This window comes from Melospiza melodia (assembly GCF_035770615.1).
Source record: "Melospiza melodia melodia isolate bMelMel2 chromosome 7 unlocalized genomic scaffold, bMelMel2.pri SUPER_7_unloc_1, whole genome shotgun sequence".
Lineage (NCBI taxonomy): Eukaryota > Metazoa > Chordata > Aves > Passeriformes > Passerellidae > Melospiza > Melospiza melodia.
The window spans coordinates 991,874-1,004,663 of record NW_026948497.1 but is presented as its reverse complement, the minus strand read 5'-3'; the positions used below and the strand labels follow the sequence as shown (position 1 = coordinate 1,004,663).

Below are 12,790 nucleotides of genomic sequence, written 5' to 3'. Positions count from 1 at the left end.
ACTGATTGACCAATTAGGTCAAAGCTGGGTCATGACTGTCAGGAAAGGGTCAGAGGTTTTTCTTTAGTATGTAATTTAGTATAGATTTAGTATAGCAATAGTGTAATGTAGTATAATATAGTATAGAATAAAGCATCTGTTCAGCCTTTAAAATCATGGAGTCAGAGCACATAATTCCTTGGATGGGTGAGACAAAGTAGAAATTTAACAGGATAGAAATGCATTTTTGGATTGAGGTGAAAAGTGCTGTTCTGAGCCTGTAACTTGTTTATCTGTGCTTAAGACTCCCTGTTCTCACAAGAGAGGAAAAAAAACAAAGAGAAAATCTTGTGCTCACAGAATGGCCTCAACCAAGAGAAGGAATTCAAACTCTCAAGATAAGAGGAGGCCCCTTTGTCAGGGCCAAAGGCTGAGGCTGACCAGAGAGCTCTCTGCGCAAAGGGCAAGGACTGATAAACACTAATTGCAACCTGTAACGTGAAATCAGTAAAATGAATATGAATGAGACTATATGCATATGTATAAGCAAGGGGGAATTCTCAGGGGTGTGCGTGTCCTTTAGGGAGAACAACAATTCCCACATGCGTCCAGTGCTAAACATACCGGCTTTACGACTTTGTACAAAGTTGTGGAGTTTCTCTTTTTTTTCCACTAATCATTTTGGTGAGCCAGCCAGGCGATTGTCTGTCCCTGCAGGGGTGGAAGGGAGGATGGACTCCTGGGCACTCCCTGGGATTTTCCAGGAGGAGCTCTGCTCCATCTTGGCTTGCCTCCTGCAGATACAGACCATGACCTGCTGGTGTGCAGATACACGGGGTACGTCTGTCAAAGGGCCCAGGGGAGATAGGGCTGCTGATAAGTCACTGAGAGATGTCCGAGTGCACAGCCTCGTCCCTGTGCTTGCAGGCAGCCATCGACCAAGAGCACGGTCAGCGGCAGAGGTTCCCGGTTGATAGCGCAACTGGGAACGGGTTCATTGTTCAATGGAGCGGCCGCTAGCGACTCTGGGGTGAGCCGAGTGAACCCGAACTTTGTGTGCTTGTGGCGTCCAGACATTGTATGGCTAATGCATTGTGTGGTTAATGTTGGCATGTTTATAATCGTGTGAGTGCATGGTGTATCAAACAGACCGAGCAAGTGAGTGAGTACCCACGGCGTGCAGGGGCAGTTCTACCCATGTCTGAAGCAGCCAGGTGAGGCCCGGAGCACCGGCTGGGGCAGTCTGTGAGGGCAGGAACACCCTGTGGAGTAGTGGAACAAGTGGAGAAATGTGGGTGAGGACATTTAGTCATTTATTGTTTAAAGGTGGTGATGTGTGATTTGTGTAGATTGTGTGCATTTTAACCGTGGCTAGATGAACTCAGGGGATTCTTCTGTCCCCGCAGTTTGGACTCGGTCCCTGGAATTTTACTGTGTGCTGTTATTTTGATTGTGTCCAGAGTGTGTGAGGACCAGAAGAGGCTGATAAGCTGATGTGGGTAGATGATGAAGTGTTGCATGTTGGGTTGTGTCAAGGAAAGTGGGCACTCTTAAGAGATACCCCTTTCCCAGTGAGTTTGTGTGGTTCTTTCCCCACATTGTGGTAATTTGATTTTTGGTATTGTAGGCTTGTGTTTGTGGAGATTTTAGGATTTTGTTTGCAACAAGTGTAGCATTTTACATGGAAAAACTGCAGTATGGTGATTTATGTTTAACTGTGATAAAACAAATTAAAGGAATTCGAGGAATTCCCCTCCCACAACAACCTAAGCCCTGACTCTCGTGAATTTGAGATGCAGGGTGTATGTGTGTCTGTGTCTGTGTTTGTGGGCATATCAGAGTTTTTGCTGTAAGAGGCACAGCTTTTTGCAAGGCAGCAAAGTGAGTGTCAGTAGAAACAACGCTTGAATTAGACTGTGCGGGAAGAGAACTGGGAAAGAATGAGATTTTGTAAAGCAGAGTTTAGGTGGAAGAGACCAAGACAGGCACTTTATGTTATTCTAAGGAAACCAAGGCTACTCAGAGAGCTCTAAGGAATTTAGTAGCAACCAGTCACGAGAAGCAAAGAAGTAACAGGATGTTTGAATTATTAGAAAAGAGAGTTTCATGTAATTTAAGAAACCCAGCAGAAATAATTAAAGCTGAGTGCGTTCAGCTTATTTTATACCCCAAGACTTTGAATTAAGGCAAAAGGCTGGGATAGGGTAGAAAGATGGGAGCTAAGAAAATAGAATTTTTAGTTGACACGGGGGCAGCAAACTCAGTGTTAAATAAAGCCTCGATGCCTGTAACAGATGTTATGGTAAGGGGGCAACTGACCAATCTGAAAAATCATATTTTGCAAACCATCAAAATAGTCATAGTTTTTTTGTATGTGCCCAACTCTCCAAAGGCCCTGTTGAGTAGGGACTTGTTGAAGCAGCTGGAAGCCAAGATCACATTTAAAGATGGAGAGATTATTTTAGAGGTAAAGGATCAAGAATATGGAGATATATTGAGCTTAATTTTAACAATTAGTGAAACTGAAATTGAAAATAAGGATGAAATTTACAAGAAAATAATGGATCCAATGTTTCCTGGGGTATGGGCCTCTAACATACCAGGGAGGGCAGAGAATGCACCTTCTGTACAAGTTAAGGAAAACAACGGGCTAGGGTCAGGCAGTACAACTTGTGGCAAACCCATACACCCTACTAACATGTTTGGCACCTGAGCTACCCTGGTTTACTGTTTTAGATCTGAAAGAGGGGTATTGGCACACCTGGGGAAGGGACCCGGACGTTTAAAACAGGCTATTACAACACACTACAACACTAGTCCACATTTGATCCCAGTCCATAAAATCTGTCATATTTGATCCAGGCCATATTTGATCCCAGGCCAAAGTTGATCCCAGTGAATAGTTGATCCCAGTCCCTATTTGATCCCAGTCCATATTTCATCCCAGTCCCTATTTGATCCCAACCCCTATCTGATCCTAGTCCATGTTTGATCCCAGTCCGTGTTGCCCTGCACACATTCCAAAAGTCTGCAATTCCAGCTTCCAGCCAGGAAAAATATTCCTGCCCTTGAAGGGAAATGGAGCAAAATCCTACAGAGACATTTCCCTGCCAGCCTTCAGGACTTCAGCACCTGGGACTGGGAACTTAAATAGTAATTGGGAAATAAAATAATAAATAATCAGGGGAGGGTCTGTGGGGACAGAGGGGTCATCTAAATCAGGGCAGGGGACAGCAAAATCAGGGCAGGGTCAATTAATTCAGGGCAGGGGTCAATTAAATCAGGGGAAGGGGAATTAAAACAGGGAAAGGTCAACTAAATCAGGGGAGGGTCTTTGGAAGCAGGGGTCAATTAAATCAGGGGAGGGTCTCTGGTGGTCACTGAGGCATTAAATCAGGGGAGGGTATTGGGTGGTCCCTGAGGCACTTAAATATAGGGAGGGTCTCTGGGGGTGCCTGGGTCAATTAAATCAGGGCAGGGTCTCTGGTGGTCCGTGGGCCCAGGGAGACACTGAGAGAGAAACAGAGCAGGCAAAGAGAGGCAGGAGAGAAAAGAGGACACCAAGAAAATGAGCTGAGAAGGCGGCACTCTGCAAACAGAACTGCAACAGACTGAACATGAACGGGAGAGAAATCAGTAAGTCTCAGAGTTTTATTTGCTGTCAAATACATCCCACACACCCAGCCCCACACTATCTCCATCCCACCACTCTAACTGAGATCCCATGACTCTAAATCACCTCCCAGCCTCATGTCAGCCTGATGGCTGCGGAATCGAGTGAGTTTGGCGTGGGACTGAGTTTTTTGAGGCGGGTTTGAGCTCCTTCTGGGGTAAGATTGATCTGTTTTCACTGCGATTTGAGTGGTTTGGAGGTGACAGATCCATTCCTCTTGGCTTCTGCAGTGTAAAGAGATGGAGAATAGAAAAAAATTAAGGTGAAATTAAAAGTAGAAGCAGCCAGGTGTGTTCTCAACATGGATCACAGGGAATGTGGCGCACCTGGGCTGTGCCCAAAGTGCCTCCTCCAGTGGGGGATGGAGCTGGAGCAGCACACGAAGCTCTGCCCGCACTCGGGGCACTCGCAGGGCTTCCCTTACCGGTGCCTCTGTTGGTGTCGGGTCAAGTGAGAGCTCCTGGAGAAGCTCTTCCCACACTGGGGACACTCGTAGGGCCTCTCCCCAGTGTGGATGCGCCGGTGCCTGACGAGGTTGCAGTTGTGCTTGAATCCCTTAGCACAGTCGGGGCATTGGAAGGGCCTCTCCTCTGTGTGAATCCGATAGTGCAGGAGGAGACAGGAGCTGGTCGGAAACCTCTTCCTGCATTTATCACACTCATAGAGCCTCTCCCCAGTGTGGATGCGCCGGTGGGTGACGAGGGTGGAGTCGTGCTTGAATCCCTTCCCGCAGTCGGGGCATTGGAAGGGCCTCTCCTCTCTGTGAATCCGATAGTGCCGGAGGAGATGGGTGCTGGTCTTAAACCTCTTCCGACACTTGGAACACTCATAGGGCCTCTCCCCAGTGCGGGTCCTCTGGTGGCTGATCAGGCTGGAGCTGTGGCTGAAGCACATCCCACACTCGCAACATTTGTACGGCCTTTCTCCAGTGTGGATCATCTGGTGCTTCATCAAGTGGGAGCTCCGGCTGAAGCTCTTCCCACACTCCCCACATTCGTAGGGCCGTTCCCCAGTGTGGATCCTCTGGTGCCTGATCAGGTCAGAGCTCCACCTGAAGCTCTTCCCACACTCCTCGCATGTGTGGGAAGAGCACCAGGTGGAGCTGCTCATGGAGCACCAGCTCCGAGCTCTGGCTCCGTCTCCAGCCGCCTTCCCAGCCCAGGCTGGCTCTTTCCCCCTCAGATCCCCGCCGGCTGCGTTTGCAGCCCCTCCTCGTGCACATCTCCGGGGCTTTTCCTCCCCGTTGGCTTCCTGCGCCGTGGAGCCGCTCAAAACGGCCTCTTCCACCAGGTTCTGCCGCGGGCATTTGTCCTCCCTGCTCTCCATGCTCAGCTCCTGCTCTGGGGGAGGAAGGACAAGGACAGGATGGGATTTGCCTCCGTGCCACAGGCAAGGGCAAGGAGATCCCCCCAGGGCTGAGCTGCAGCCGGGGCTGTGCTGGGCTGGAAGATGGAGCACCACAGAGGGGAAAGGGGCACTGACTTCCTCCTCACCTGCCTCAGTGTCCCGGGGCATCTTCCTCTTCCTCGCAGCCTCCCAAGCCTTGGCAATGGGAAATGCTGGTTTGGGGAAAACAAGGGATGAGCGCGTTTGTAGGAGCATCGGGGGGTAGGACGGTCGGGACAGACGGAGACAAGAGATCTCTGCAGCCAGGTCGTGGAACTTGCGGTTTATTGCAAAGGGCCTGGGTGCAGGGCCCTGCTTGGAGCTGCCAGGCACAGCTCGGAGCAGGGCTGAGAGAAGAGAGGGGTAGAGAGGATGAGAGGGTAAGAGAATAAGAGGAGAAGAGCGTATGAGAGTAAGGTTCCTGTTACAATACAATCAATCTTCTTCTGTGTTGAATATTCTATTTCTCACTAACCGATCTAGTACAAGATACAAATCCTGCAGCATTTACATACAGCCTGTAAAAATCATTACATCACCATACTGTGATACATTTTAAACCCTAAAATCTCCTCCTTGGACCCCTTCTATTGAGCTAGTAGAGTCTGCTCTGACCCTTGGATCTGTCTGCAAGCAGAAGGAATTGTTTCATCAAAAGGGGATTACCTTCAGTTAGGCCACACCATTGTTTTCCAGTTGTTCACTAATTGAGGGATCTCAGAGCTTGCTTGCATTTCAATCTTCCTTATACTTTTTATGTTCACAAAATCTTTTGCCAGACAATCATATTTATAAGGCTTTTCTGTTTCATCTTCCCCAACACACATTGAGTTTGAAGGTCCCTCTGCCAAGTCCATCTCAACAAGTCACTGGCCATCAGGGCTCAAGATCCACCTCCCAAACACCCAGATTCAGGCCTGAAAAAGCCTCCCAGGAGTTCCCCATCCCTGGTCCCTTCCCTCTGGTGTTCGGAGGTTCCCCCTGTCCCAGCTGCTGGGGTCATGCTTGGACTGGGGGTCCCCCTTGTGCCTGGTGCCCGCCCTGCCCAGGCTGCTGGCAGTCCCACCAATGCCAAAGGCTCCCCCCGCTTCGCTCTCCCCATTTCAGGATGCTGGGGTTGTTTGGACTCCCGGGCTCCCTTCTCCCCTCATTCTCTGCTTTGGGCTGTGAATGAGACGAGGGCTGCTTGTCCCAGACCTGCCAAGTGAGTGCTGGAGTCTCCCACTGCCTTTCCAACTTTCCTCGAGGGAAGCAGCCAATAAAGAGACAAAGCGAGTGATAAGAGGAGTGAGAGAATCCCCCGGGGTAACTGGGACGGGGTCTCAGAGCGGGGCTGGACCCCTCGGAGGAAGGGAGCAGAGGAGTTTCCGAGCCCAATCCACTAGGAAATGGGAGAAAAGGGGCTCCTAAAAATTCTGCTGCTTTGAGGGATAAGAGAGCCCAAGAGCATCCAGAATTAAAACCTGCTGGGTTGAGGAATTAACATTCCAAGAGCATCCACGGTTGAGCAAAATTCTGCCGGATTGAGGATATGCTCAAGAGCATCTGGGGTTGGACAACAAAGATGGGTTGAGGGATATCCAAGAGCACGGGGACTGGCCAGAAACACCTCAACTTGTAATAGGTGATGTGAAAGTGTAGTATATGGTAGAGATAATTAAAGCTATTAATGTATAAAATATTGTAAAATCCACACTATGTCTTTTGACCATCCTGGCCAGGAGCAGTGTCTTATTCATATACATCCACTTCCTGGACTTGGTTGACATAAACATCGGGGTTTTTAATGAAAGAATAGATGCTTCCAGGGCGATAATCGCTGGCTTCCCTGGGTCACCAGGTCTAGCCAAGAGTGATTAACGCCTCTACCACTACAGCTACCAAGATGATCCACAGCCCCACCCTGATGCATGTGAATGCTGACTTCCCCAGAGTCTACTGACAACATCAGACACCAGGACTGAGTCTTTGTCCACCTCTGCACAGGTAAAGACACGGTTATGCATGGGAAGAGACACAAAGAACATTCGGTCATCTCTGCCTCGAGCAGAATAAACTGTAAAAGAACTCACTGTGTCAGGCAGCATTTGTGAACAGGGGGAGACTCTGACATTCAGAGCTCAGATCCATGTTCAGCCAGCACCGAACCCGGGCTCGAGCTGACCCTTGGCTGTGCTGGTTTTGACGACCAAACTTCGGTGTCACAGAGAAATTAATAAATCTTTGCTAAATTTTCTTATAAGTTTGGCTCTCGATTTGATATTTTATAACAAAAGATACTTTATTGTTGTCTTGTTGTGTGTGAGAGTGAGTCACACACAAAATCAGCCTCAGCTTCCCGGGCGGGTGGGAAGGGGGGGCTGTGGAAAGAGGAGTGTGTGACCCACAAATGAGCCATTGCTCTCCTGGGCGTGTGGGGGCTGTGGCATAAGGTACAGGTGACCTGCAAACGAGCCATTGTCCCCAGGGCGTGTGAGGGGGCCCTGGCTAAAGAGTGTGAGTGACACACAAATCAGCCTCACAAGTGAACGGCACCGGAGGCAGCAGAGTCAGGGCCCTCCCAGGAGGCCCGGAGATACTGAGACCCAGAGGCCACCCCAAGGTGAGGGGGGCCACAGGGACCAGCGATTCTCTGTCAACAGGGATCCACTCTGTGTCCTGAGGGTGGGAAAGAATGTGTGGAAGTGAATGGGTAATAAAAGTGAGTGAATGTAGATGAATGAAAGTAAAGGTAATGTGGATTGTGCATTTTAAGCTTCACTATATCTCCTTGGAGGGAGGTGTATTGTACTGAAAGTAGTGTGAGAAAAAAGTTTTTTATTTCTGTGTTTGTAGTTGAAAGAAAAGTGGTATTTAGGTTGTTAGTGAAAGGGAAAAACAGAGGAAGAAGATTAATAGATAAGATCTTGAAAAACGACACAGAAAACCAGTAAGTTGGATACAGGGGAAAAAAAAGAAAAAAAAAAGTCCTTTGGGAGTTATGTTAGCTAACAGAGATACAACTCCTTGCAAAAGGAGAAAATACAGGGTATGTAGAAGTTGATGGGAAAAATGTGCAAACTATGGAAAAAGGGAAATTAACATTAAACTAGTAAGCTCAAACTTGTGAATTATATACTTTAAAAAGAGCAGTAGAATATTTAACACAAAATAAAGGAACTATATATGCTGATTCAAGGTATGCCTTTAGAGTAGTACATACCTTTAAAAATTTGGAAAGGAAAAAGATTACTTAATTCAAGAAGAAAAGGACTAGTACATGAGGAACTTATTTTAGAGGTTTTAGAGGCATTACAATTACCTAAAAGAGATAGCTATAGTACATATTAGGGAACTCCAAAAGGGAAAGACCCCAGAAAGAAGAGGAAATAATGTGGCAGATCACAAAGCTAAGGAGGCAGCAGAAAATGGAGCTGAAAGAGTTATGTTAATATTAACTCCAAAAGAGGAAAAACCAGAAATTCCAAAGTTTAGGGAAGCCGAGAAAAAAGAATTAAACAAGACAGGAAATGAACAAGATAAATCAGGGAAATGGAAACTTCATGATGGAAGACAATTACTTAATAAAATGTGCTTATTAGAAAAATATTAGAAGACAGGCATCAGAAAACCCACTGGGGTACTCAAGCTTTGTGTGATCATTTTTTAAGGAACTATGGGTGTACCGCGATTTTGGAGTAGCAAAGCAAGTAATTGAAAGATGCTTAATTTGCCAAAGGATAAATAAAAAGGTGATGAGAAAAACAACATTAGGAGATCGTGAGTTAGCTCATCAACCATTTCAAAGAATCAAAGCAGAAGTTTAGATTCGCTAGGCTCTGGATTTATTTGTAAAAAAACCCCCATTTAATCTAGAAGAAAGAGAATAGGCCATATGTTAAACAGGAGATTTCAGGAGAATACACATATCTAAATTATCAGAAACATCTGAGAAAAAACAAGAAAAGGAAAAGAGGAAGTGAGAGGGAGGGGAGCAGGAGGAAAAATCAGAAAGAGAGTGGGATCCTCTGCAGGTCTTGCCCCCTCCGTTCGCGGCCCAGGCGCCTGTCCCGGGCACCCGCTCGCTGCCCGCCTCAGCTCCGCCTGCCCCGGTTTCCATCCCAGGTGCGGCCTCACTGCCCAGGGCAGCTCCACCTGCCCCGGCGCTGTCGCTCAATTTGTGTGCCCTGCTCCCACTGCCTGGCCCGCGGCCGCTCTGCCGGCCATGCTGGGGAAGATGGGGGTTGCTCTGTCCTGCCGCCTGCTCCAAGGTCACCGCGCCCACCGCACCCAGGGGGAGTCCCAGCCATCCCATCCCCGGCTGCCCTGCCCGTGCCACCTGCGCTGGGCACCGCCACTGCTGCCGGGCTCTCCCACCTGCCTTTGTACTGCCGGCAGCTGCCGGATCAGTCGCCACCAGCCATGTGGGGGCTACCCACGCTCCGCCTCGGGCTCCACGGGAAGATCCCCCTCTGGTGATTCCGGCAGCAGACCCTGCCCACACTCCCACCGAGCCTCAGCAGGATATCCTCCCCTGACCCCGTCCTGCTCTGAGTTACGTCCCCCTGGTGACCACAGCTCTGGCTGTTCAGGGAAGCTCTCTCTCTCTAGAGGAAGCACCTTATCGAGACACTAGGAGCTCGGTTAAAAGGCAGCCCTCTCCAAATTCTTTCCCAAAGCACAGGAGAAAGGCTAGAGAAGGTAAAAAAGTGAAAGAGTTAGATGAAGGGATTGGTGTATTTCAGTTCAGAGAGGTTCCCATGGGAGGGATGCGCTGCCCCGCCCCGCGGGAGCCACCAGCGCCCCTGCCGGCCGTGCCCGGAACTGCACCCAAGGGCAAAGCGCCGCAGCCCAAAGGCCGGGACTGGGTCCGGGCTCTGTTTGCTGTCAGTGCCGCAGCTGTTGGTGTTTGTTTGCTTTATTATAGACACTAGTAAAGATCTGGTATTCCTATTCCCATATCGTTGCCTGAGAGCCCCTTGAATTCAGCATTCTAAAAATTAAGAGGGAGGGGGTTTGCATTCGCCATTCCAAGAGAGGCTTTTTCTGCCTTCCCGAGCAGACACCTCTCTTGTAAAGCAAGGCAAGCACCCACAGGCACTGAGGGGGGCTGCAGGAGGGGCACAAGAAGGCCCTGCAGCACTTGGGCACAAAGGCACAGCAGGTGAATGCAAGAAGGGAGCAGCAAAAGGCCAAGCTGAAGGCAAAGGCCAGGACACAGTTCCTACAGCCCCTGAGGGATCAACCTCAGGGCCCAAGGGGGCCCCAGCACCCAGGGCACGGCTCGGCCACAAGCACCTGGCAGAGGCATTGCCCTCCTCGGCAGGGGAGAGCCCACCCAAACAGCCCCTGGCAAGGAACCAGGGCTCCAGCTGCAGGGCACAAGGACACTGCAAGCACAGACAGCAGCACCCTCAGGACCAGCAAGTCCACCCTTGATGGACATGGATTGGCAGGGCTGTCACAGCTCCCATCACACCAGGGACCCTCCACACTGCAGCCCTTGAGAACATTCAGGGTGGGTCTGCATTGAGAGGAGGCATTTCCTGATGGACACAGGGGCCTCTCAATCCACTCTGAATCTTAGACCGAAGGGTGGAAAGAGTAAAGGAATATTTTATTTTTAAGGGAATGAGTGGGAAAGATGAGCAGGTATGACTTGTTCAACTACTATTAGAAGTTGTGGGGCATAGGTTTGAATAAAATCAATTTATTTTTCTTCCTCCTGTGATTGTAATTACCCAGGAAGGAATTTGAGAGCAGGATTTTAATACTGTAAAAGGGGTTGCAGAGGCCAGTTCTGTTCTTCCTTTGTGTGACAAGATTGAAAAGGCCCATGCTGAAGTGAACCCAGAAGTGCGGGCAGAGACAGGGAAAGAGGGAAAATTAGATATGGAGCCACTACAAATTACTTTAAAGCAACTAGGACAAGCAATACCTTGTTCCAAGAGAGAGAAGAAAGGGCTCACAGCCTGGTATTGAGTCCCTGTTAAAGGCAGGGCTTTTGGAGCCAGGGATGTCTGCCTACAACACTCCTATCCTGTCAGTCAAAAAACTGGATGGATGGACAGGAGGAGGAAACACAGAATTTTCAAGTGTTAAAATGAAGATTAACTGAGGCGGCAGCCCTGGGCCTTCCAGAGAGAGAAAAAGAATTTGAGTTACAGGTGGATGCTAAACAGGGTCTTTCCAGAGGAATTCTTGTGCTAAAATGTTTAACCTTATATAGGACCTCCTAGAGATAAGTCTGGCATCAAGTTAAAGCTTTGACAAGCAAAAGAGCCTCTACATGGATGAGCAGGGGTTGGTTATTAGAGTATGAAACTTGTTCAATGGCACAGGAGGATTCAGAACTGAGGACAGGGCAAGGGTTTAACCCAGCCTCCTGTCTGAACAGCCTGGAGAGGGGCTGGCAAGGAACCCAGGACTGCGCTCAAGGGACAGAGCTCCAGACCCAGGCTGGGAGAGATTGATGGGACATTCCCTGGCCTGAGGGAGAAAATGTGTTTGTGGATGGCTCTGCAAGGGCAGCAGAAGGGAAAAGAGCTACAAGACAGGCTGTTATTAAGGACGGGGAATCAGACACAGCGCAGGTCACCGCCCCATGCTCAGCGCAACCCGCGCAGCTGTGGGTGCCTGTGAGAGCCTGGCACTGAAATGCCCTGAGCAGGAAGGTTTCAATATCTTCTGCTGACACCATGGCACCTAACAGGGGGGCAAAAGCAATTCTCACTGCTTCAGCAACCACTGGAGCAGATATCAAGGGATATTCTCCCACAGGAAGCTGGGCTGGCACAGAGCCTGCCCTGGCACTTTGCTGCTGCCAACACCCAGCCAGGACATCGGCTCCTGCCTAAGGAGTGCAAAGCAGCACCACTGGTGGCCAAGGGGCCCATGCCAAGTGTCCCTGAGGGCAGAAACAGCCGCCAGCACAGCTCAACACGGGGGGACCCCTCAGCCTGGCATCAAGGGCTCTGAAGCCCCACAGATTTGCACTTCCCGCCTGCAGCAGGAGGATGGGAGGCCGCCCCTGAGCCTGCCCTGAAGGCAACGCAGCAGCAGCCAGGGCTCCACAGCGGGCCAAGCCCCTGCGCCTGCCCACAGATCCTCGCCTGGAATCCTCTGCAATCCTGGCCACCCTCCTCTGCCATCTCCAGCCCCTGGGGCCAAGCCTTGCTGCCACTGCTGCAGCTTCAGCGCTGGCTGGGCCTGCACTGCCACAGCTGCTGGGGAACACCACCGCACAATTCCACTCTGGGGCTCACTGACACCCACACTCTGGGCTGCCTGCCATTGCACTGCTGCAAAATGTACAGAGTTTGGTTCTCTTAAATCTTATTTCTCTGCTCAGAAAGGTTTCTCTACACAAAGGTTTGCCTTTGGGAAAGGAATTTTAAAGGTTTTACTTAAGGAATGTTACACCACTCGATAGAGATGAGTTTAACATCTGAACAGACTGGGAATAGCCCAAAAGACACCCACAGAGATAACGACCAGCAACAAAACATCAACACTGCCCAGCAGCAAACAGCAACCAACAGCTACCCCAGACACTGCCCCCGGCAGAGCTGGAGACTCCTGGGCTAGAAAAGGCTGAGAAGGAAATCCAGGAGTGTGGAGACCGAATTCACATCAGAATCAAAGAAATCCGGGTCCAACAGGAAACCAAATACTAAAAACTTACACAACTTGGAAACAATGAACATTGAAGCAGTGGATTTAGATTGGTTCTACATAAAGTTTAGGAAAAATCGAGTAAAACTCACATGGCAT

The 12,790-nt window shown here is 49.5% G+C and overlaps 2 protein-coding genes across 2 annotated transcripts in view; one reads left to right on the top strand and one right to left on the bottom strand.

Moving 5' to 3' along the window:
- LOC134432715 (uncharacterized) overlaps positions 1 to 12,790 on the top strand; it is a 321,669-nt gene that overhangs the window by 229,482 nt on the left and 79,397 nt on the right. The window lies entirely within an intron of this gene.
- Positions 894 to 4,989, bottom strand: LOC134432751 (zinc finger protein 530-like). Its single transcript, XM_063181653.1, has 2 exons — positions 4,077 to 4,989; positions 894 to 3,876 (listed from the first exon to the last, which is right to left on the bottom strand). The coding sequence occupies exons 1-2, from the start codon at positions 4,976 to 4,978 to the stop codon at positions 3,690 to 3,692; spliced, it is 1,089 nt and encodes a 362-aa protein (XP_063037723.1). The 5' UTR covers positions 4,979 to 4,989; the 3' UTR covers positions 894 to 3,689.